Consider the following 24,345-nt stretch of genomic DNA (forward strand, 5'->3'; position numbering starts at 1 on the left):
TAAAAAATGAGGAGACAGGGACAAGAGAAAGATATGAAAGTATCTCGTTTGCTTTTCTACGTTTCAGGAAATTAGGTTTTTCCAACATACATTCGACATGTTTCAACGGCGTTCAAAGGTATTTTGTAAGACCTAATTGCCCGAAGAGAAGAGAAGCGAAACACTTGTGAACAAACTGAAGGCAAAATTAACTTAATTGTAGTGATATAACGGTGAGTGCTGTTAATTGGAAAACGCCAGTAAAGATCAGCAGAGCGTACTCAAATTGTGTCGATACTTTTTGGGATTTGGAGGTATTGAATGATGTCATGATAACACTAAATCAAATAAGACTGGCTGAACCAGAGAAACTGTCATTTAGTGGAAATTGTATTGATTCATTGCGTCAAGCATTGACTTTTCCTTCCATTCGGACAATAGAGGATCGTCGGCGTAAAATGACAATCAAGGGTCTGAAACACGACATGATTGCAAAGATTCTTTTACTTGTTAAAGTCATTTTCAACATAAAATGCATCTTTTAATTTGGAGTTTTTTCATAAATATCTTTCCTCTTTTGTTGCAGGCAGGACGCGAGCGACCTCTCTGGACCGATACAAAGGTATGGTCATCCTTTATTCTCCTACTTTCATTTTCCCCCCACTTCCATTCTCTTCCCTTTGGCCTCGTCTGCGATGAAGCATGTGGTCTCCAGGCTTCAGGCCAAGTGGCGGCTGCATCAGCGCCGCGGTGGTGTCAGGGTGGGCGGGTGTCCGAGGAAGGACGGGGGAGGAAGATGAGAGGACGTCGTGTGCAGAGAGAGAGAGACATGAAGGGAAGGAGAGAAGGGAAATTGGAAGGGAAAGATGTGACGCGCTGCAGATCTATGGCCGAGGAGGGTCATTAAACTAAACCCTTCGGCGACAGAGCGACAGATCAAGCGAGGGGAGGGAGAAGAAGGTTTAAATAAGGGCCAATCTTAAAATAGCAGCACCTATTTCTCATCTGAGGCGTAGTTAACAGGAAAAGGATGAATATCCTGCCCTGAACACTATCAGCTTTCAGTCCATTCCTCTCAATACAGAGAGAAAAAGGGCAAGACATGAGTGGGAACAAGTTTTGTCTGATCTATTTCAACTCATAAAAATTTGCAATTCACTTTAATACTTTATGATCCAGGTAATGCTTCCTGTTGCAGTGTCAATAAATATTATATTTGGCATGAGCTACAAAAGTGAGTGTTAATGACCGGTTATCTAACAAAGGGCCTAATAACATAACGTCTCATAAACATTTATCGGATCCGTAATGAATCAGCAGACGTAGCTCAAAGTGTGGTCATGGCTGCGTTCAAGGACACTCCGGGATTTCAGAGCGGGTTACCTAGAAGCGCTGCTTTTATAAAGCGCGCTACAAGAGGAATATATCCAGCCGACAAACAATAAAAGCAAGATAAATGTTTTGTGGTGGAAATTGTGACTTTTGCTCCTTTAAAGTCTTTATTTCCCTCTACAATATAGCAGAAAGCACCAAAACACAAAAGATGGGAGATGATGAAACGTTTGCAGTGATGAATTACATATCCTGAGCGAGTTTTAAGTCTCTGTGAGCTGATTCTTTATTCCGTGGTGAAATGAACTGAATCTAATGGCTCCCTCGAAAGTAAGAAACCCATTTAAAAACTTGTGGTATATTTGTGAAACACTCAGAAATAATGTAAAGAATATGCGATTTTAATGAGGCGAATCGTGCCCGACCACTGATGTAGTATTATTTAAATAACTCTGTACCTTTTAAAGGACGACTCCAGTTTAATTCAACTAGCTGGATTTCCCTTTAATGTCTAAGGCAAGATGCCGTTAGTGTCTCCATTGGTGTCGGCTCGGAGGAAAGTCACACAACAACAGATTTAAGAGTATTCTCTCAGGGTAATCCAGAGCATTTCCGTCTAATTTGAAGTAACATATTTACCCAGTTGGCAAGATTTCACAAAGACATAGACATGTTTTAGGAAATTAAACAATATTTATTTGTTCTTTTGCTAAATTTCCGAAAAGATTTTTTCATGACAAAATATAATCAGCCTGTCTAAACTGAGTTGATGTTTTTTTAAAGATTGGTATCTTTTATGTCGATATATTCAATGAACGTACAAAACCCCCCAAAAATGTGCATTTCAAAACCAAATTCTCATAATTCTTTTGTGTAGTTTCCCCCACGGAGACAATTTGGTATCATCTGCATAACATGATATCCCAGAAGAGTCTGAAACGAGTCAGGAATAGATCCCTCCCCCTGGAAACCAATCTCCTTTGAGCTTGATTGCTTGTCGGTTCGGCTTTCAAGGAGATCTTTTCACACAGATCCATTAGCTGATTTGGTTTCTGCACATTGTTTGGGGAAGTTTTTGGGGCGTACACATTGAGGTAGCTTTCCTGACATTGCAGAGTATTTTGCACAAATCAACTTGTTTCGGCTGTAATTTAAGATGGACCTTGTTGGTGTACAACTCTAACCATCTATGATACCAACTTTCTCCAAGTTGTGGTCGAGGCGAGACGAAGACTACTTTATCATGAAAACAGACTTTGACTTGTGAGGCAGAAGTAGTGTCACAACCTGTGTGACACACTGTACTTGTACAGTTTTACAAGGTACATGAAGCGATCCAGGATCTATGACATAAGAAATACTGGTAAACACTGCAGTGAATAACATTTTTTTCCTCCAAAATTTGCACCTCACTCTTGCTATTATTGAAAAGTGAGATGTGGTGTGCCCATGATCAATTTTCCAAAAGTTTTCATCCTTTTCCCAGAGCAGACTTGGATGTTATTGATTTTTAATCCTGGATTCTTTATGTAGTCACCGTCGAAAGCTGCGCCTTCACAGGCAAACACAGCAGGTAAATCAGCTCAGATGGAAAACAAGATCCAGCACAGAGCGCCGGCGGAGGGGAAGGGAAAAAAAAAGAATATAAAAAAAAAATAAACATGGGAGGAAGAGAAGGAGACGACGACTGTGGCTGTGAATAATTAGGCAAAATAGTTTGCTTTTGTTTTTCTCCCTGATTGGAGAAAATAGGCGAGGCTGTGACTGTCGCATGAGCTCGCTCGAGCGCACGCACGCCCGCACGCACGCACACACACACACACTCACACACACACACACAAACACACACACACACACAAACACACACACACACACACGCAGATGAACGAGCGCTGTGCTTTACACTCTAATCCGCCACACAGCTGCGTCATCCCGGAACGTGTGTTTACTTCCTCTCTGCCTTCACAACCACCACCATCACCGCCGCCGCCGCCGACCCCCCACAATCCCCTGCAAACACACACACACACACACACACACACACACACACACACACACACACACACACACACACACACACACACACACACACACACACACACACACACACAAAACAGTACTGGGCGTGTAATTTGATCCTGTGCGCTCTCCTCCTCTAATGAAGCTCTCTGGCGGTTTGACTGACACCCGGCTCGTTATTTAAGTGTCTGTTTTGGGCCAGGAGGAAGAAGAGGGGCGAGGAGGAGGAGGAGAGAGAGAGAGAGAGAGAGAGAGAGAGAGAGAGAGAGATAGCAAAACATGAAACAAGAGAAGCTGGAAAAGACGACAGGGTAGGAAATGGGATGATCGGGGAGCGATGGGGAAACAAGCTGGAGGAAAAGGGGGGTCAAGGAAGTCGTGGGGAGAAGATTGAAAAGGAGGTATAGAGAAGATGGAGAGGGCAGCGACAATCAAGAAGGATAGAAGGAGACCGTTCGGCAGGAGAAAGAGTTGAATGCCAGAAACAGGGGTGATAAAGGGATGGTGTGCGTGAGTGTGTATAATTGCAGGTCTTTGTCCTGATAATGTTCTTTTGAAGGTGCAGCAGCTGATAATTAGCCACCGAGGCTCCACCAACGCCTTTCAGCGCCGGCCATTACGAGCCCTGAACCCGCCGTCGGCTCCGACACGACCTCCCCGAGACTCCGCTGATGCACGAACTCCTGCCGCGACAAAACAAGCATCGATTAGTACACGAATAGCGGGAGTTTATGAGTCGCGCGGACACAGCGGCTCTCCGAAGGCCCCGCGGCTCCTCTCTCCGACGTGGCGGGCTGCAGGTGTGCGTAGGACGCACAAGCGCACCCTCGCTTTCCTCTTTACAAAGCCCGAGCCCCGAATAGACAGCAGAGACTGTAATTACAGGGATTCGCACAATGTGGCGTCCCGGTACGCTGCGTCCGTTATTGCCTCCCTGGCTGCCACATGACAACAGCGGTCCCTCGCTACGGTGGCTGCCTGATGCGCTGCTTCTAGTCCCCCCCCCCCCCTCCTTTACAACCCCTCAAGTATTCCCACATCTGAATATTTATGAGACGGGAAGTGGCTGACTGCAGTCAGAAGACACCAGCTTAAAGTATTCTCTCTCTCTCTCTCTCTCGCTCTCTCTCTCGCTCTCTCTCTCTCTCTCTCTCGCTCTCTCGCTCTCTCTCTCTCTCTCTCTCTCTCTCTCTCTCGCTCTCTCTCTCTCTGACAGACAGTTATCAGTGTTAAAGCCTCCTTCCTGCGTTTTTAATTTATCCCCAAGCGAGGAAATATCCAACGAGGGCTGCGGAGTGGAAGGCGCGCTTTCGAAAAACGAGATATTTGTTCATTTATCCCTTCGCCGCGAGAACTTACAGGGATAGTAAAAATAAAGACTCATAAAAGGCCTTTTTGCCAATCAGGATAATGATTCACATTTTCATATGAAAACATTACGATGATCTCACAGGCCTGAGAAGTGGGGCCCCTGTGCCTCTTACTCTCCTAGTTGCAGCCTCGTGTACCGTATACTCTTAGTATAGTTGAAAAACTGCCTCCGGGGTGAAAAGACAACAGTCTCCAAGAAGAAGTGCTAGAAATGTTGGCATCGTGTGTTTCTGTCTAGCGGTGTGTGTGTGTGTGTGTGTTACGCCGGGACCTATAAAGAATTCAACAAGTTGTGTTTGCATGGACACAAATAGTCGAATGTGGGCCTCAATTAGTCTGGCGAACGAATCTTTTTAAACACCGGAGGGTTTCTGAATGAGGCTGGATGACGCATCATCATCAGGTCACAATCTGCCATGGAGCAGAATCCAACTATCCGGTGGTTGTTAGGTTATGTCCGGTAATTCTCAGCAGGGGCACAGGTGTGTGCATTGAAAAGGTTCCATCGCATTTTAATCTTCAGCGATTTCCCAACCATTGGCAGGCATATTTGTACAAGGTCCTCGAAGAGAGGATTTCTGATGTAAAGTCGGCAAAATGATTTGAAGTGGCCACATGATTGACGAAGTGTCACCAATTTATGACTTTTCCGCAGGTTTACACACACACACACACACACACACACACACACACACACACACACACACACACACACACACACACACACACACACACACACACACACACACACACACACACACACACGCAGGCCAACATCAGAGCTCTTTCTAAATCTTTTCACCCAGTTGGTCCACTGAGAGGTCAAAGCAGTCACACGGAGAGAAGAAAAACCCCGTCCACTTGGTCTTCCTCCTTCGTCTCCATCCTGTGGGAACCCGAGAAGTTCCCAGGTCAACGGAGAGACATTGTCTCTCCAGCTGCTCCTTGGTTGAACTTAAGGCCTCGTCCCAGTTGGCCGGGCCTCTCCGGGGGGGGGGGGGGGGTCTAAGCAGGGGCATCACAGTGTGATGATAAAATCTTGTCTTCTGTGTCTTCTGCACCGGAAAGAAGTAAAGCGTGTTGAGAGAGAGAGAGAGAGAGAGAGAGAGAGAGAAAGCTGTCATCTTGTTTGTTAGTTGAAGCTTTATCAAGAACACTTCCCTTCCACTATCCCGACCATCAGCAGCCACCGCAATAGGTATTCAACTGCATTCACTCATGATAATACTGGATCTCGAATTGCTCAAGGGTAAAGTTATGATGGCACTATTTTACCAGATAAAATTGGGCCCTGGACCAAAATGTGTTTGACACCCCTGCTTCAAAGTATTAGGAAGCTGCCACCTGTGTGTGGCGACATTGAGGACCTGTTGACACGACAACGTTTCAAGTGAAAACGCGTTTTTGCTTCGGAAAGGTTTTTTGCGTGTCTCCAGGTTTACATGACAACGGAGGCGGAGCACTTTCAAAACGTTCCACCGTTCTCAGAAAGTTGATTTCTTTTTCTTCAGTGGCTCCGACCACCGTTGTCGTGTAAATGGTGTCACGGAACGCGGTGGACCCAAGAGCAGACTTACAAAGACCGGAGTCTATTTTCATTTCACGAAGGCAAAGGTTGTCCAGAGGGCCGATCCAAGTGGACGGTCAAAGACAGATCCAGAATCCAAGAGAACAGAGAACACAAGGAAAAATGCAGAGGAATGTAGGCCACGGTGGAGATCTGGATAAAATCAGTGTCTCTGTTTGCATCTAAAGAGGGGAAGGTGGATATTTACATCACAATTCGTGACGTGGTGTTTCTTTCCAGGATTCTGATTGGCTATCATGGCTTCTTGCTTCTTGCTACACTGCCTCCTACAGGTTTGGCATGCTCATAGCAGCTCTGAACCAGGTGTATATGCTGGTGCGTGTAAATTAATATATATATATATTTTTTAAAGGTAGAGGGAGAAATGTCCGCTTTTGTAAAAACCCAGGTACGTGTAATTGTGGCCTTATACTTGGGGGAAGGGAGGAGACACAGGTGAATCACATCAGGGTAATTGACACACTAAGGAGGGATAATTAGAAACATGAGGGGGGGGAAGCACAAGAGCAGCAGACGCACATCACAAACACACACAGACGGGATGTGTGGGACAGGGGGAGACCTGACAAACGGACGCGCTCAAAACACAACAGAAGTCTTTTGTTTTCACTTTCACATTGCGGAGTAAACAGGGCCCGAAGAGTAGTTTTCCCCTCCACCTCTTTTTGCTTCTCCATCGGGTCTGTATCTGGTCTGCCACAGTTCCCCGTCTGCCTGCCGCTCCCAAACTGTCACAGCAGGCAAAGGGGAATTAACATTCTCATTGGGTCTTTAATTGTGGGAGGCTATGCTGGTGTCATGCTCGCTGTTCATCCATTTTTCATCCAAACACATGAATTATGAAGAACCGCTAATGACGGGGAGGGGACGCAGCGCCCGTGTGTGTGTGTGTGTGTGTGTGTGTGTGTGTGTGTGTGTGTGTGTGTGTGTGTGTGTGTGTGTGTGTGTGTGTGTGTGTGTGTGTGATCTTCCTTCACAATGTGTCCTCTTTCTCTCAAGAGCATTGCTTCTCTCTCTCTCTCTCTCTCTCTCTCTCTCTCTCTTTGAGTGACACAGGGGTTCAATTTGTGGAACATGCACACACACACACGCACACACACACACACACACACACACACACACACACACACACACACTGGGTGGCAGGTGAACATACAGTGGCCCAGGAGGGGCTGGCTTCTGTATGTGTGATTCAGACCACTGACCTGGAACACATTGGGGACTGAGAGAATTAAACACACACACACACACACACACACACACACACACACACACACACACACACACACACACACACACACACACACACACACACACACACTTTTATCACTCCTGCGTTTTTCCAACAATTAATGATATGGATTCTTTATGAAATTCCTAAATGTTTTCATTTATATTTATACTTTTTCCATTATACTTCATCAGATGATTTATTCATCATAACATATTATAGAGTAGCTGTTATACTTAGAAATAGACATTTTCAAACTGTTTGTAATTTACTATTTGAGATTTTGGTATAATGTTCTTTTTTTCATGATATTGAACATTTGTGCACTATTAAAAGCCATTTAGGTTATTTGATGGTTTGTGAACTTTAAGTAGAAATCATGTTTGTACTTAAACCTTTAAAACCATGTCAGTTTTTTTAATTGAAAGAATTTGAGTTGAGTTATTTTGGGTGACGCCTTGTGACTTGTCAGTTAAGTAGTAATGTTTGATGTAACCGGCCATCACTCTTTAGTTTTTTTTTCATTATTCAAATCATCATTATTGTACGAGGAAGATATTATCAATCACTATCCCGTTTGCATAAACATGCAAATCACTCTGCAAATACATATTGACACACACCTCCATCATGCACCGCTCGTACGAGAGCACATCCATCCAAGCACACGCACGCGCTCACGCTCACGCACACAGGCGCTTTTGCCGCAGGGTTTTCTGGGATGATGTTTCCCTCCTCCAGCTGATGCTCTCTGAGGCGGGATGAAAGTGGAACTTGTGGGTGTGCGTCCTCTTTCCAGTGATTTCCTAAAACAATACCAACGTGCATTTATAATTCAGCCCTGATTGCTCCAGCCGCTGATTGCATGCGCATCCCAGAACTTCGGCCCCGGCAGAAACGCGGTAATGACTCATTAACACGTTAATTCTGAGGCATTTTGTGATTATTACCATACGATCCTACTGCTGGGCGCACGACGGACTGCAGTGTGGAAGAATGTGCGAGGTTTATGTCTGGATTGTCGGATTTTTCTTTGAATTAGCTCATTTGCAGGTTTGTCTTTTCCCATGCTTCTGTGTGTGTGTGTGTGTGTGTGTGTGTGTGTGTGTGTGTGTGTGTGTATGTGTGTGTGTGTGTGATGTTGGGGGAACTCGGTGTGACGTTTCTTTTTTTTTTTTTTTTTTTTGAGAGGCTCCAGATGGCTGAGAGACAGGTGAGCCAATTAGCGAGTCTCACTACACAGCAACATCATCGCACCGGCGAAGCACGACAGCCACACACACACACACACACACACACACACACACACACACACACACACACACACACACACACACACACACACACACACACACACACACACACACACACACACACACACACACACACACAGCAAACATTCCTCATGACTGTAGTGTTAACATCGGCTCCGTCTTGCCGTCCGTCAATACGTCCCTCCGATGACGCCGTGGACCTCAAATTGATTTTACAGAGTGTGACCACGTTGGGAATGATGACAAACGATCCTCTAATTTTAGCTGCATTATCGCGGCCGCCGTGCGATGCCGCGTGTCTATAGCGTGGCCCATTATGCGCGTTGTATACGACCCAGAAAACAGGCATAATGGGAAGACTTTGAATTGATTTGCTTGTGCATTCATTTATTATTTCAAGGAGCCAAAAATATTTCAGCAAGCCTCGCTGATGTTCATTATAATTCTAATGAAGTCGAAATCTTCACAAAAGAGGAGAGAGCGGCAGGAAAGACGGCAAGTCTAAACACAACAACAACCTTTATCTCTCTTTCTCGCTTCTTCCCTCTTTCTCTACCTCTCCTCTCTCATGTCGTCTCTTTTCGCTCTGTTCTGGTGCTGAGTCGCCGGATATTAGACGTGGAGAAATGCAGATTTCTGCCGTTAATTAGCCGACGGGGAAATACAGTCGCACATGACCCCGCGCACTCCTCCGCGAGATGCAAACAATACCTGCACGTATGCATCCATACCATGCCTATTATTTTGATGGCTCCTGTGTGTTTGTGTGTTTTTCTTTTTGTTAAGGGATAATTGAGCAGCCATGACAGCTGCTTTCCCACCTAATGGAAAGGGACAAATTAATCTCCCCGTGCTAATGTCTGCAAATGGAAACAGGACCACTCCTGCCACCTCCACGTTCAGCCGGCCTGCTGGGAGTGAGCGCCGATGAGTGAGAGTGTCGGTTTGTGGCTGATGTAAAGCTCTGTCAGCTCTGCTGCTGGATACCATCCAGCCTGTTTGATTTAAAACTGCACACCAGAAGATATTTTCTAATTTGGCTCCTCCTGGGCAAAGCCACTCTCCAGGAGAAATACTGGCCTTGTAAGTTGCGGCACATTGTTGAAACATCGAACCAAACAAGGGCTGAATATGAAGGTTTGACCTGTGGTTGACAAATTAAGCATTTCTTTGTCACGGTGAGCAAATCTACACTCTTAAGGTTGTAACTGTTTGACGATGCTGTTTGTCAAAAATAAGTCAATTAAGCAGCTTTAGATTAAAGCTTTATAATGTGATTTTCCGAGGCCGCTAGATTGAAGGTCTGAGCTTACATGCATCCAGCCAACGCGGGTACTGAAACCAAACACACATACAGTAGAGAACAAACCCCTCTAAACATTAACAATGGAAGAACACAGACATTCCTATGGACAGACGACCAAGTCCGATCATTATTACGCTGACTGTCAAATATAAAACGACCAAATCCAGGAGAATCTGGACTGGGAGTCGTGGCACACCGAAGGAAACATTCTTCTGATTGTCCAGCTACTGAGCATGTGCAGAACGACTAGTTACTACGGCCGTGGTGTGCAGGACCAGTAGCAGTGTTTCAAAAAAGTTGCATTTTCCTCTGTTTCCATGGCGTCGAAGCGTTTTTCAAAAACTTCCACTTTGGGAGCCATTTTCAAAAAAATTTCGCTTTTAGTGGCTCCAAGTACCGCCGTCGTGTAAAGAGACCCCCAAAACGCAACGGAAGGTTTACGTTTCCATTTAAAAACAACATCTTATTTGGAGCTTAAACTACGTTCCGTTTCTTCATTGCTTCTGTCATAATTACTACGGCCACTAGAGGGCTACCGTTATCGTCTTTTTTTTAATGTATGGCGTAGATGCATATCTTTGGACTATGTGTATTTAGTAAGTAAAGTAACCAGGAAAATCATTTCACGAGTGCTTTTGATTTGACCACAGCCTCACAGACTGACTGATCTGTATGGATCATGTGAGTTTTTCCCAACAGGTTTAAATAAAAGACCTCGATTGTGAAATACACATTACAGTTCTGCAGCACGGCTTCAGCTGAGCGAGCGAGAATGTCGTTTACGATAAATTCCCACGGATACAAGACCACAGCTGCATAAAACAACTTCCAAGCACCTGTTAGGCTTCATTCAGGCGGCACTCTTTGTTCACGTATACAAACATAGTGTTTAGTGGAGGAAATCGGGATGGGAGGCCGGGTGAATGTCATCCCATTTTCCCATCTTAATAGCCCGTGATCCCGCCGCCGTTCTGCCTCCTAAGCCTCTTCCCGAGGATGACCTCCAGGGAAGATTGTGTTGCTGCTGTCGGAGTACAGAGGAGTTGATTACGCGGCAGTGCCGGGGCTTTGTTCTAAGCATATGCCCGTCCTTGGGTCTGGAGAGAGAGAGAGGAGGAGGAGGAGGATAAAAAGAGAGGGGACTGATGAAGATGAAGAAGAAGGAGAGCCTTATCTCTCCCACGGGGTCTTGCATCCTTTCACTCCAGATTGTCTGGGTGACCTTTGTGGCCCCCGCCCGGTTCATCCCCGAACCCTCGGCTGCCTCGCTTGTTTACTGTCCCATAATGACATTGTCAACGGCAACAATACGTCCCGCTTATCGCGAGGTGTCCGCCGTCACAATGGATGAATGGCGGCGTAATGGAAAGGCGAATTTGTCCCGTTGTCATCTCCCAAGTCTTTGGTGGCGCTCTCCTTCTTGGTGGTGTGTGCCGGTGTAAGATAAGATTAATTCTTCATATCGCCGGGTGCTGATTGCAGAATCTTGTATCTAATGCAATTTTTATTTCTCACTCCTCCTCCTCCTCCTCCTCCTCCTCCCTTTTTCTTTTTTCCCCCCTTTTCTTTTAAACTGCAGAGTCAAGCATTTTTCCCCTTTTCTCTTTGGCAGAGAAATAAAATCTAAATAATTTATCCGTGTTTTGGTACCCACCCCCCTCCCACACACACACACCCTCCATTTCTTTTTCCTGTACTTAGTGTGAGAGAAATGGAAAGGTGACAGACAGAAGGAAAAGCAGATGAGTGTTTTTTTTTTTTTTTTTTTGAATGAGACGGACGTGAGCAGCATGCCGAGTGGCAGTAAGAAAAGGACGGATGGCGGGGAGGAGGGCGGGGGCGGAGAGAGCCGACCCACGCCCGGGCTCTCGGCTGGAGAGGGGCCTGAGAGGAGCCTGCAGACTTTAGTAATCCCTCTTTTATTAATGTGAAGCCAAGCTCAGCAGAACGCCGGCTCACAGACCAAACCGGGCCGCTCACCACCGACCGTCTCCGGGTCTCGCTGTCTGTCTCCGACATGCAGATCTGCTTTCCGCCAAGTCCCACCTCTTACATTTGCCAGGCAACTAAAACCCGCCAGACAGTGAAGTCGGCATTCAGCGGTCGGGGGTCTGGCCTCGCTCCATCCTCAAACTCTCCTTTCTTTTGATCCTGCTCAGGTTCCTGCCTTCTTTTTGGGACCAAACGCATCCGGCGTCTTCACCATTACCATGCCCCGCACGTTACCCCCCCCCCCCTCTTCAGTGCCCCCCATGTAGCCAATGGGCATTGACCTTTTGCTGTCAGAGTGTGTTAGGGAGCGAGAGACACAAAGAGGGGCGGGTTGGGGGGTGGTTGGGGGGGGGGGGGGGGGCTCGCTCGGCTCGGCAGAAAGCAACACAAATAGGTCATTAAATTGTAAACACAATTTAAAAGAGACTGAGGCTGCTTGCTTCGTGCCGTGGCCTCAAGTTACCGCCATGTCAGCGCCAGCGCTCGTGCACGCTTTCCCCCGCGATTGACAAAAACCGCACGCTCGTCTTCAGAAGGGGGACGATATCGCGGGGAAAAAAAAGAAAACTTGCTGCTAAATTTGGGATTACTAAGAGTTCTTCCTGTTGCTCCCTGGTGATTTCCTCCATTTATAAACTAAAAAAAACCAAAAAAAAACGGGGAACCATCAAGGAACACTAAGAAACTGCCTATAACAAGAGACAAAGTCGACTCAAGCAGCCAATTAACACCGAATTAATTCATATTGAACAGGATATACCTCAGTGGTGAGGTTAATGAGTGAGGAGAAAGGACTCCTGGTTGTGCGTTGGGGTTTTTGGTGCTCTGTGATGGATGTACTGTTCAAGGCCACACCCAGCGGTACGGTAATCCCTGGGGAAGAGGCAGACCATCTTTTTAAAACAAACAGTGATAAGACGACTCTTTAGTGAAAATTCGTCCATATTGTTTGCTTGTTGTCACGTAGTTTATTGATTAGCAGTATTTCTGTGGTAATGCAAAGTAGACATGGATACTAACCAATGAAATCAGTGAACGCTGCCAATTCAAGGCAACGCGGGGCTGGTCGTGGCTTTGTCGTCCTCAAAAGATACTGCCGAGTGGTGCATCATGGGGGATTTGGAAGAGGGCGTACGTGATGCTCACTGAAACAACAGTGGGTTTAAGCCTGTGTATACCCTGGACTTTCACCAGTATCTTACAATACAACAATGCAAGTGAAAACATTTTTCCGTTTCAGATTCATTTTGAAGGACAATGTAGTTTTCATGTCGAGCCAAGAGTTGGCGCTGTCGGTTGTTTTTGTAATGAGACCACACACACCTGCTGACAGGGATCAATCCGCTCTAATCATTAACACTGGGAGAACACGGACATTGTAGTGGACAGACGACCAAGTTGGACTGTTATTACGGTGACTGTCAACTATAAAACTACCAAGTCCCAGGAGAATCTGGACTGGGAGTCGTGACACGATGGAGGAAACATTGTTCTTGTTTCTACTGAGCAAAAGAACTAGTTACTCCATCAGTGGGGCGCTTGCACATATGTTGGTTTTCAGTCACTCCAAGCGCCGCCGTGGTGTGAACAGAGATCTCAAAACACCCATGCTTTAGTTACTATTTTTCAAAGAAATATTCATCATTGAATCCATTTCTATTGTCAGAATTGATTTCAACTTACATTAATAGATCAATAATTAATGACCTGCAGGGAAAAAAAAGATGAATCAGGATATTTATTGGATGGTACACCTGCTGACAGGAGGATCCATTGTCTAAAGGGCTGAAAGTCAACTCCACTCAGATCATATTTTCCCTCCATACACTTATTTAAAGAATTAATTGAAGCTTTTGGTTCGATGAACAAAAACAAGCAGTTGAAATGCTGCTTTTTCAGTTTCTCTTTTATCTTTATCTATTAGTCTTCAGACGGCTCCTTTTTAAGTTCAGTGTGCCTTACAGATGACGGAACCAGTGAGCATTGGAAGACAGCTAAGACATAAGCTGTATTAAAAAAGCCTAATTGGAGTATTTTCTACACTGTATCCGTGTGTATAGACAGTGTAATTTTTCACCTGCGCTTTGGCTCACGTTTGAAAAGTTAAGCCAGTTTGTGGCAGCTTGTCTCCAGTTTTCCCCTTATTGGTTTAACACTTTGACTGTTGTGCGACCTTCATGTCAGCTGTTGTCCAGTGATTGGATCAATAAAAAGTGTAATAAAGCCCGCACAGTGTGAGCAGCTTTTTTTTTTTTTTTTTTTCTCCTCCAAACCCAAAGAGACGTTTTCACTAAATGTCGGATACGGAGAAGGAAAAGCGATTCCGGATGAAAAGCGCCCCGGGTCGGGCGGCTCTCTGACGTTGTCGACACGTTCCTGTCCTCGTGTCGGGCTTGCATACAGAGCGCTCACGTTTGCTAACCCGACCCGCCGTGTGATTCCGGCGAGCGGCGGAGCGAGCGGCGGAGCGAGGGGACGAGGCGGGAAAAGGGCAAAAAACACGCGGCGTCGCGTGACCCCGCCGACACGCTGTCGAGATAAGGAAGCAATCAAGTGGTGGTGATGGTTGTTGGACCTAAACATCCGCGACCCTGCAGGTTTCCTTAAGCCCCGCTCCTGCGTCACTTCAGTTTCACCGCAGAGCGAAGCGATTCGATCTGGGGCGTCAAACATAAGGCCCGTGGGCCGAAATCGGCCCGCAAGAGAGCCCTTGATCAAGACCCTGAACCCCAAACTGCCCCCATCGGATGGACGGAGCGACAGATTCCCTCTGGAATTGATAATAAATCCGTTCTATTCTCTCAACCCTTCCTAATGTATCTGATAATGTTTGGTAACGTCATTTTTTTTTGGAATTTTGTTTGGTATTGGCCACATAAAAGTCATTCAAGTTTTTAAATGTATACCCAATGCCTTTCTGTAACTTACGTTTACTGTGCGTTTGCGCAAATAAGACGTTACAGAGCAATACAGCGGTTGTTTATAGCGTGTGAATACTCATATACGACAGGAGTGTCGAACAGTTTCATCCTGAGTGGGCTGGCCAGATAAAAATAGTGCCAAAATAACCTTTAAACTGTAAAGTTTTTCTTTGTTGTGGCTCCGACTATACGTTTTGATAGCAATTAGTCACAAAAATGTCAACATAAAGCCATTTTTTATAAAGGAAAATACAGCAAAAAGTCCAAAAACCTGAGAGCTGTTGCATTATGGGTGTTTTTACTAAACGGTGTGGCTATGAGGCTAATGCTAATTAGCTCTCTCTCATGGCAGCATCAGCGATATCTCAGCTCAGGTCTCAAATTTGTTAAAATTGTGAATAGGAACCGTTTATCCCATTTAAAGACTTTTAAAGCTGATCTGATTTCTGCATAATGTATTTTTCAGACATCGTGTCGTATGAGAATTACTGTTTCTAAATATTTTCCTTAAATGGAGAATAAAGGACGGAAACGATCTTGGGTGCACTTTTAATAACCAGATGCTTGCAGGATTATGAGCAAAACAAAGCATGAGCGACGAATTATCACTGTTTTCGTCGGCATTTGCAGCTTAAACGCATCACAGCTCTGGCGATCTATATTATTATGCTGTGAACAGTAACCGACATATGATGAGTGGCTGCAGCATCTGTTGGGCTTTTTAAAAGGGAATCACCATTATAACGGGGCTCAGTACTTCTACATTTGGTTACATGCTCTTGATTTGCCACTTTTTCCCTGCGCTGAGTATTTGTCACCATCGCACGCCTGCCATCAGCTTTGGCTGAAACAGAGTGCAGTGAGAGGCCGATCCGACTCTGAATGGTAAACAACGGAGGCGGAAATGGGTAATTAAGTTAGAAGTTAGCAAAAGTGTCGGCTGCATTTTAATGCAGATAACCCGTGCGCGCCGGATAATTTAGGATTTCAATTGTTGTTGTTTTTCAGCGAAATGCAGGTGTTTTGTGAAGACAGACGAGTTTGCCCCGTATGCCAAACATTCTAATGAAGCTCACGTACGATCCATAATTTTAACTATCCCCCACCTGCCAGCTAGCCACACACACAGTGCACAAACAGGCATCGGCATAATACCCACACACATACGCACAATATGCACTAATGAAGCTGTTCTCCTCTCCTCTCTTTTTCGTTCCTGGCTCAGTGAAACATGCATAAATCATAATAAACAGAGAGATGAATTTTTAATCAGCAGCTCCCTGCCTGTGTCTTCAGCTCCAGCCTCCTATGGGGAGGAGGGCCTGTGATGTGCCAGGTATACGGAGCCCGATCCGGCAGAGCCTCCTTCGGGAGGGCCACTCTCTGAGACATGCCTGTCTGGGCTTCGTCTTTCCGGGTGCGACGTCTCTGGACCGGGCCGTCTCTCCGGAGACGAGCTGAAGCTCCCTGGAGGTGCAGTTAGAGTAGGACATCTCGGAGGGGGTGGGGGGGTGGGGGGGACTCAAATCATGCAAATAAAGTAGCTTTAAGGTAAACTCTAACCGGGAGCTGGTGATAATCAGGATTCTATTAGTCATACATTTGATTATAAATGAGTGAAACTGAGATTTTCGCTGATTTCCATAAATTAAAATGCATTTCTTTTTGAAAGACTCATTTGGACCGACAGCAGAGGATGCAAACAATGAGGCTGGTGTCAAATTACAAGTTGGTTAACGCTCAGAAGCAAAATCACGGGTCAAACACATATTAGTTCAGGGGCCACATACAACTTGAGTGGGCTGGACCGGTAAAATAGTGCTATAATAACCTTTAAATTCAAACTTTCAAAGTTTTTCTTTGTTGTGAGTATACGCTATGAAAACGTCTATATTTCTGCAAAAACCAAACAATTACTACCGACAATGACTGCAATCTGCTTCAAAATACAGTGAAATGTCGAGAAAAACTTCTCCTACAGCTGTTACATTGTGGCTGTTTTTACAAACTCTCCCTCTTGCGGGCCGGTTTTGGATCACGGGTCTCATGTTTGACAGTCCTGGTCTACTATGTGAATGAATTCTTTCATGAGTCCCTGTAGTATTTAAGGGGTGAGCACCATAGGCCTTTGATGTTACAGCATCCGCTAGAAATATCAACGTTTGTTGATTTCTGTGGCAGATTTTGAGGATGACCTTAAAGTTTACACTTTAACTACACTATCTATGATATATTCATGTATTTTATTGGGGCTTTTCATGTTCTCTGTTTCCACAGAAACAAATTCAAGTGAAAATGCAAAACTTTTCATTATGTTTTGGGGGTCTGTTTCCATGGCAACGTTGGTCGAAGTCACTGAAGATGCAGCTTTTTGAAAATGGCTCACAAGGTTGAACTTTTTGAAAACGTAAAGAAAGTAAAATGGAAATGCACGGGTCTCGTCTCAATGCTGGTAGTAATAGTTACTATAGTAACTAGTAGTTCTGCACATGCTCAGTAGCTGGACAATCAGAACATCGTGTCATGACTCCCAGTCCATGTTCTCCACAATAACAATTCAACTTGGTCGTCTGTCCACTAAAATGCCCGTGTTCTCACGTTGTAGATGTTTAGAGCGGATTGTTCATGTGTGTGTAGTTTCATTACAAAAACAACAAATAGTGCCAACTAGTGGCATGACATGCGAACTGCATCGTTTTCACTGTTTCTGACGTCGTTCTAAAACGAAACACACAAACGAAATTGCAAAAACAAGGTGTTTTCTCTTGAAACGTTTTCGTGTAAACGGGGCCTAAATTGTGCATCATCCGTTTGACTCGATGTTGAACTTGGCCTCCGTCCACCGACTTCACTGGTGCACGCGACGTGTTTACCTCAGAAAAACTTCATGGAAAGGTGGCACCGCTCGGTTACGGCTGGTTTGAACACCCCCCCCCCCCCCCCCCCCCCCCTCCCGTGCCAAACCGCGAGGAGATGATTGGCACTAAATGCGAATGGTGGGCATTGTTGGCGTGGCGCGGTGCCGGACTGGGCCGTGCCCAGTGGCCATGCAGGCAGGCAGGCGGGCCAGAGCTGGACTGGGGCGAGCTTGTTCCAGAGCTGTAGTATTAGACTCAAATAGGCCCACAACATAACAACATGAGCTGAGCTGTCACAGGGGATTACTTCAGCTAGGCAAGCCAGCGGGGTCTCCACTGCTCTGCTGCTTCACCAGAGTGAGAGCGAGGGGAAAGGGGTGGGGGGGCGGGGGGTGTGGTGGGGGGTAAAGAGAAAGAGGGAGGGAGCGCTTGTTTCTGCGTGAGAGAAAAAGGGAACAACGGCAAAGAGGCTGAGAGGAACAAGGCAAGAGACGGAGCCTGTTGGAAACGACCAGCAGCTCTGGGGGGCGGAGGAAATAAAGAAAAGAGAGAAATAAAGAAGGAGAAGAGGACGAGAAGCAGAGAGAGTGCAGCTTGTCGTCCTGATAAGGTTCATTTGTTTGTGTGTGATGTTGGAGCACTCGCCCGAGCTGGGCTTTGTGGGGAGAGGGAGTGTGGATGAGGCGTGCTGCCCCCCTCCTGCAGGCGCAGACGAGCTGCTGCTGAGGTACACACACACACACACACACACACACACACACACACACACACACACACACACACACACACACATGCCTGCTTTCTTGACCCAGATGCTGGCTCCATGCATTGTTACACTTCCAGCCAAGGTGTGGCATTGTTGCTGTGGCACTACACGTGTGTGTGTGTGGGTGTGTGTGTGTGTGTGTGTGTGTGTGTGTGTGTGTGTGTGTGTGTGTGCTGGTTGGGGGGGTGGGTGTGGGGGTAGGGGTAGGGGGGTGTAGAGGTGCTGGCTCACCCATTCATTGAGCAGATTTGACGTCTCACAGGTTGGAGCCTCCTACCTGGACTCTCCGCCTCCGTGTTGTTGGTCGATGGCGGGAGATTTCTCACCGCTTTGCCTGCAACTGTTTGCCCAGTCGAGCGTCACCGCCAGTCCCTGTACTTCTCTTTTTCTCTCTTTTTTCTCTCTGTTTTTTTTCTCTCTCTTTCTCTGTCTTTCCGTCTTCCTCTCCATTCAGCTCGCCTCCTCCCGCTGCGCGAGCAGCATTGTGTCCGGGACCAGCCGTTAAAGCTGAAATATCAGCAAACAAAAATAGCCGTTAACAGCTTTCCTTCTGTGTATAAATTGAATATCTCGCTGTTCTGGAGTCGTTCACATTTGACTTCATTCACATTTCAGTTATTTTTATTTATGTACACTATTTATCAGAGAGTTGTTGTGCTTGCCTTTCAGCTAATTTACATTTTTTTTCTGTTATTCCACCCACATGTACATGAATATGTATAGTTTATCGTCTTTTTCCTTGTTGGTGTCAGGAGTTGCAGCGTTGCAGGGCATCGGCGGGTCTTCTCTTATTAAAATTTTGGTATCCTCAAGTTTAGCGAAGAACATTTTTCAACCTTACAACAACTTTCCGTGACCTACAGTTAGGCAAGTATGCATCTCAGACGTGAAATCTCTAAAATAGAAACAATAGAAATTGACACAGAAGAGAAAAGAACTGTTCCATATTCTATTTATTTGCCAGTAAAGTCAAAGCGCTGCACTGCCTCCTAATTTTTTGAAACTTTCTAATCCACCTGAAAGAGTTCACATTAAAAAAAAAAAAACTATCTTTAACGAACAATAAAACAGTGTTACTCTTATTCCCATTACATCCCTATGTGACCACAAGGGGCGATAATCTAAACCCACAATTCATCCTATTGGACATCAGCTCCTCCCGAGGGACGGGGAACTCATCGTACTCCTGGGGGAATTCGGTTGACTCAAGTAACTTATACAAACATTTTTTTTTTTTTTTAAATCAATACTGGCTGTGGTTTTGTAAACAGAGAGGGGATTCAGACGTATTTGAAGAAATCCAGTGAACCGAAGCTGCGTTGGACATTTACCAAAACCTATCTCTGTTTTCTGTGAGATTATTTACCCAATGTAGGAACAAATTCAAGGGATGAACTTCAGTGGTGGAGACAAAAAAAAGAAGAAGTAGGGGAGAGATGATGTCGAGGAAGAAGCGTCCCTCCTCCAGAGACGGTCCAACAACAGACACCCTATTCTCTTTCAACTCTCAATCCTGACTGTATCCCTTTTTCTCTCTTTCTCTTTTTCAAAACGACACATTTTTATTCTAAAGTTCCCATTACTCATGCATTTTACAGCGTTTTACCCAACCGGTCCCACTCCGACTGAACTCCCCCTCCTGATGCATAAAAGATTGAAACAAGCTTCCACTGCGCACCTGATCATAAAAAACAGTCGTGCTGAGGTTGACTCGTTTCACAACCAGTCAACATATTTCATTGATGTTTGCCGGTAGTAATTTATAGCACCGTAATTTACTGACTGAATCGGTGAACGCTTCATTGGGTGACAAATGGAAACTGCTTTTGAGGCGTGCACTTCATTTGCAATTTCCCGTTGGAAAAACGTGGCTTTAACCGGTTTCCGCATCCAGCGGCCTCTCCGAGCGGGAAACATTATGAGGTTTGTCGAACAGCAGACGTCGTGTGGCAGACGTCTGGGGTCCGTCGCTCCACGTTGAGATGACCTAAAACTCCCGTGTCTTTATTCCAGCATCTGGGCTCTGGTTCTGCCAGTTTTTTCTAATCTCACGTTTCACTTCTGTAGACGTTTAAACAGGAAAGTAAGCTCTGTGTGCATCCTGCAGAGTTTCTGTCAGCGGAGAAATCAGGGCGTATATTCCTTTGCCGTATCGATGGTGTCTGTTCCTTTCAAACCAATATCCTGACTTTAAAACGGGCAAACTCTTGGGACCTGCACGGGTTGTTGGCACAGCTTGAACATCACATCCTGCTTCAGTCATAATTATTTTTTGTACCGTATGTGGAAAAAACAAATTGGCTTTTTTAACCAGTGAACATTTGCTTTTGGGATGAGACACAGTGGTGAGCTCTGCTGCCTCACACTATGACGTTCCTGGTTCAGAACCTGTGCTTAGCCAATTATGGCGCTTCTCCACTAGTACCTACTAGTACCTACTCATACTCAGCCCTACTCGCCCCTAGTCCACTCAGCCTCGGTATTTTTTTCCATTAGAATATAGTACCACCGCGGTGTAGGCAGAGTCATCAGAGCTTTTCCCCGTCGTGCACAAGAAATCACCCCCATATAATGCATGGATATCAGCTCAAATAATAAACTCAATAGTATATATTTTTATGTATTTATTAATAATATTACAAAATGTGCACGCATGATATTTTCCCGATCGGTATTCTGACTTTCGTTGCACCTTGGGGGTCCGTTTACTAACTACGCTGGTCGGAGCCACTGAGAACACAACTTTATGCGTGCGGCTCCCAAGGTGTACGTTCTTGAAAACGGAGCAAAGCCACAACTTTTCTGAAATGCTGCGGAAATACTGCGGATGTGCACCACGGTCGAAATAAATAGTTCTTCTGCACATGCTCAGTAGATGGACAATCAGAACAAACTAACCCATTTCCTCCTGGACTTGGTAGTTTTATAGTTGACCGTCTCCGTGATAACAGTCCAACTTGGTCGTCTGTCCACTAGAACGTCGGTGTTCTCCCAGTGTTCACGTTAAGAGCAGATTGTTCTCTGTTAGCATACATATGTGTGGTTTCATTTCCAAAACAAGCAACGGCGCCCAACATCCTCACTACATTGTTTTCAGCCCTCCTGCTTTTACTAAAACTGACATCGTTTTGAAAAGGTTGCTGTGGAAACGTAAAACTTTTCTGAAACAAAAGTGCAAAAACAATAAATTTTTTCACTTGAAACTTTGTTGATTTTTCATTTTCGCATTTCGTGAACTGCCGACCTGAATTGCTTTGCCTGGATGTGCGTAGAAGAGAAGAGAAGAATGGAAGGATAAATGTTTGCATTTGAGAGTTGATATTGAACCTCGTTTGCCCCCCTTCACCCTCCACTGTGTGCTTATCTAATGGTGTGAAGGATATTAGTCTTCTATTATAGATATGACCACTGGTTTTAGAGTCACTGCCTCCCACTCTCATTTCCCCAGACGGACCGGGGCAATGGGCGGTAAAGCAGCCTCTCCTCCTCCTCCCCCTCCTCCGCCTCCCCCTCCTCCATTCCTCCCTCCAGCCTTTTTCTCAAATCTGCTAAACCAGCCGTCGAAGCCCCGGCGACGGGAGCACACCTTGTCTCCGCTACAACGATTTAATCTGCCGAGCACCTTTTCAATCAAAGAGTGTCAGGCAGGGCCGCTCTCGACACAACTCTAATACAATGCATGGACACACACGTACAGGAAGTGAGGGCGGGCGAGAGGGCGCGCCGCGCACACACGTTCACCGCACACCCGGGCCCGGATCGATACTCGCAATCATACAGGTGACAATAGTGTGGCCAGTTTATCGGGCTCCTGATTCTCGCCCTGCTATCATCACCTTCTCCGGGGGTGGGGGTGGGGTGGGGGGGCGGGGGGAGCGTATGTGAGAGAGGAAGGAGGGAACCGAGCACAGGAGCTTGCAGGTACATGAAATGTGTGAATATGTGCGTGAAATGAATTGAAATGGGTGTGAAAGTGCATCTATTTGCGGGTGGATGCATATACGCATCCCTTTGTGTTTTCAAGTGTGTGAGTGTCTTCCCGCTTTGCTGTGTGCGAGGCAGATGTGTAATATTCCTTCATTTTTACGTGTGTGTGTGTGTGTGTGTGTGTGTGTGTGTGTGTGTGTGTGTGTGTGTGTGTGTGTGTGTGTGTGTGTGTGTGTGTGTGTGTCTCGGTTGTTATCAGAATGACACCATCCTACTCTCTCTCCTGCAGCCCCAGAGGATCAGTGGAGCTGCACCAGTTTCAAATGAAAATAAATGAGAGGCAGTGACCGCTACTGCCTGGGCCCCACTTTAATGAGGAAAAGGAGCAGGGAGGGAGGAGGAGGGAGGAAGGGAGGAGGAGGGAGGAAGGGAGGAGGGAGACAGAGGTGCAGGGAAGGAGGGAGAGGGGGAGAAATTGGAAAGTGAGGGAGAGAGATTGGTCCGAGTTGGCAACGATGGGGCCGGGAGAGACGAATATAGAGGGGGGGGGGGGTCTGTGATGAATGGAGGGCCTCTCTCTGTCACCAATGCGATGGCCAATTACAGTTGAAGCACGCTCCGATGCACTGCAGGTGGAGCGGACACTGTTTAGAGTGGCCGGAGAATATCCCTCCATCCTCCATTTGCATCAAGAGGAGAAACTGCTGCACAGTGTACAACTTGGGAGCTTCAGGGGCTTTTTACTGTGTGACTCAGGAGAACATTCATTGTCATACACCTTTTTTTCTGGTCTCTACTGCACCATACAAATGTACTCCTTTCAAGCCCCTTGGCAAAAGAACTCCGACATCTCTCAGGATTACATGCCCCATTAGAGATTTTTTTTTGTTCTTTTATTTCTTAGGTTTATTAAACCCTTTTAAAGAGTAATGAAACATTGCCTCCTACGCACATTTAACCAGAGCAGGGTGGTCGAATGGATTTCAGATGGTGTGGCGGGTCACTCTAATTGACTTGAAGAGTGACAGTGAGCGCTCGGGGAACCGTTCACTTCTCTCTGACGCGTCAAATAAAATCCCAACCGGGCAAAGTTGGCAGTGTAACACTGTGAAGCAAGGAAAGGGCATCTGTCTCTACTTCTAAGCTTCCTCAAGAAACATTTAAGTGCTTTAATCTTGGTGCCTGACACCCACAATACAGTCAACACAAAAGACAATCCGGAAAAAAGGTTGTTATATTCTTGTTTGTTCAGATCTTCTGGCTAATTATGAGAAGAAAAAAAAACACTCTGTGGTGACTATTTCTAATTCAGACAAACCAATGCTGATTCGACCGTATTCAGAAATCTGGTGCCAGAAAATTCTAAGAATTGGATCTCGAGATGTCATGAACACAGACATTTTAGTGGACAGACGGCCAAGTTGGATTGTTATCAGGGTGACAGTCAACTCTAAAACTACCAAGTCCCAGGAGAATAAGGACGGCGAGTCGTGACGTGACAGCGGAAACAATGTTCTCATTGACCATCTACTGAGCATGTGCACTAGGGCTGCCACTACCGATCAATTTAATAATCGATTAATCGGTCGATTGTTTTTTTGATGGAAAAAAAACAAAAAAAACATTTCAAATTGTAAGACCAGTTGAGATTGAATGAACAAAACACCAAATATGTTATGGTTATTTAAAAGCAAATAACTGAACCAATACAAAGATGTATACAATATACATACATATATACACATGTATATAAAATTTATACAAAATAATTATCAAACAAG

At 45.6% G+C, this 24,345-nt stretch overlaps 1 protein-coding gene across 8 annotated transcripts in view; it reads left to right on the forward strand.

The window, feature by feature from the left end:
• The window catches only part of celf2 (cugbp, Elav-like family member 2), a 235,934-nt gene that overhangs the window by 51,879 nt on the left and 159,710 nt on the right, over positions 1–24,345 (forward strand). For all 8 annotated transcript variants that reach the window (XM_080491978.1, XM_080491976.1, XM_080491975.1 and 5 more), the window contains exon 2: positions 566–601. In XM_080491978.1, the coding sequence (XP_080348104.1) occupies positions 566–601 (36 nt within the window). The remainder of the gene's footprint in view (positions 1–565; positions 602–24,345) is intronic.

The sequence above is a fragment of the Lipophrys pholis genome (genome assembly GCF_963383615.2).
Source record: "Lipophrys pholis genome assembly, chromosome: 22".
NCBI classification, from domain to species: domain Eukaryota; kingdom Metazoa; phylum Chordata; class Actinopteri; order Blenniiformes; family Blenniidae; genus Lipophrys; species Lipophrys pholis.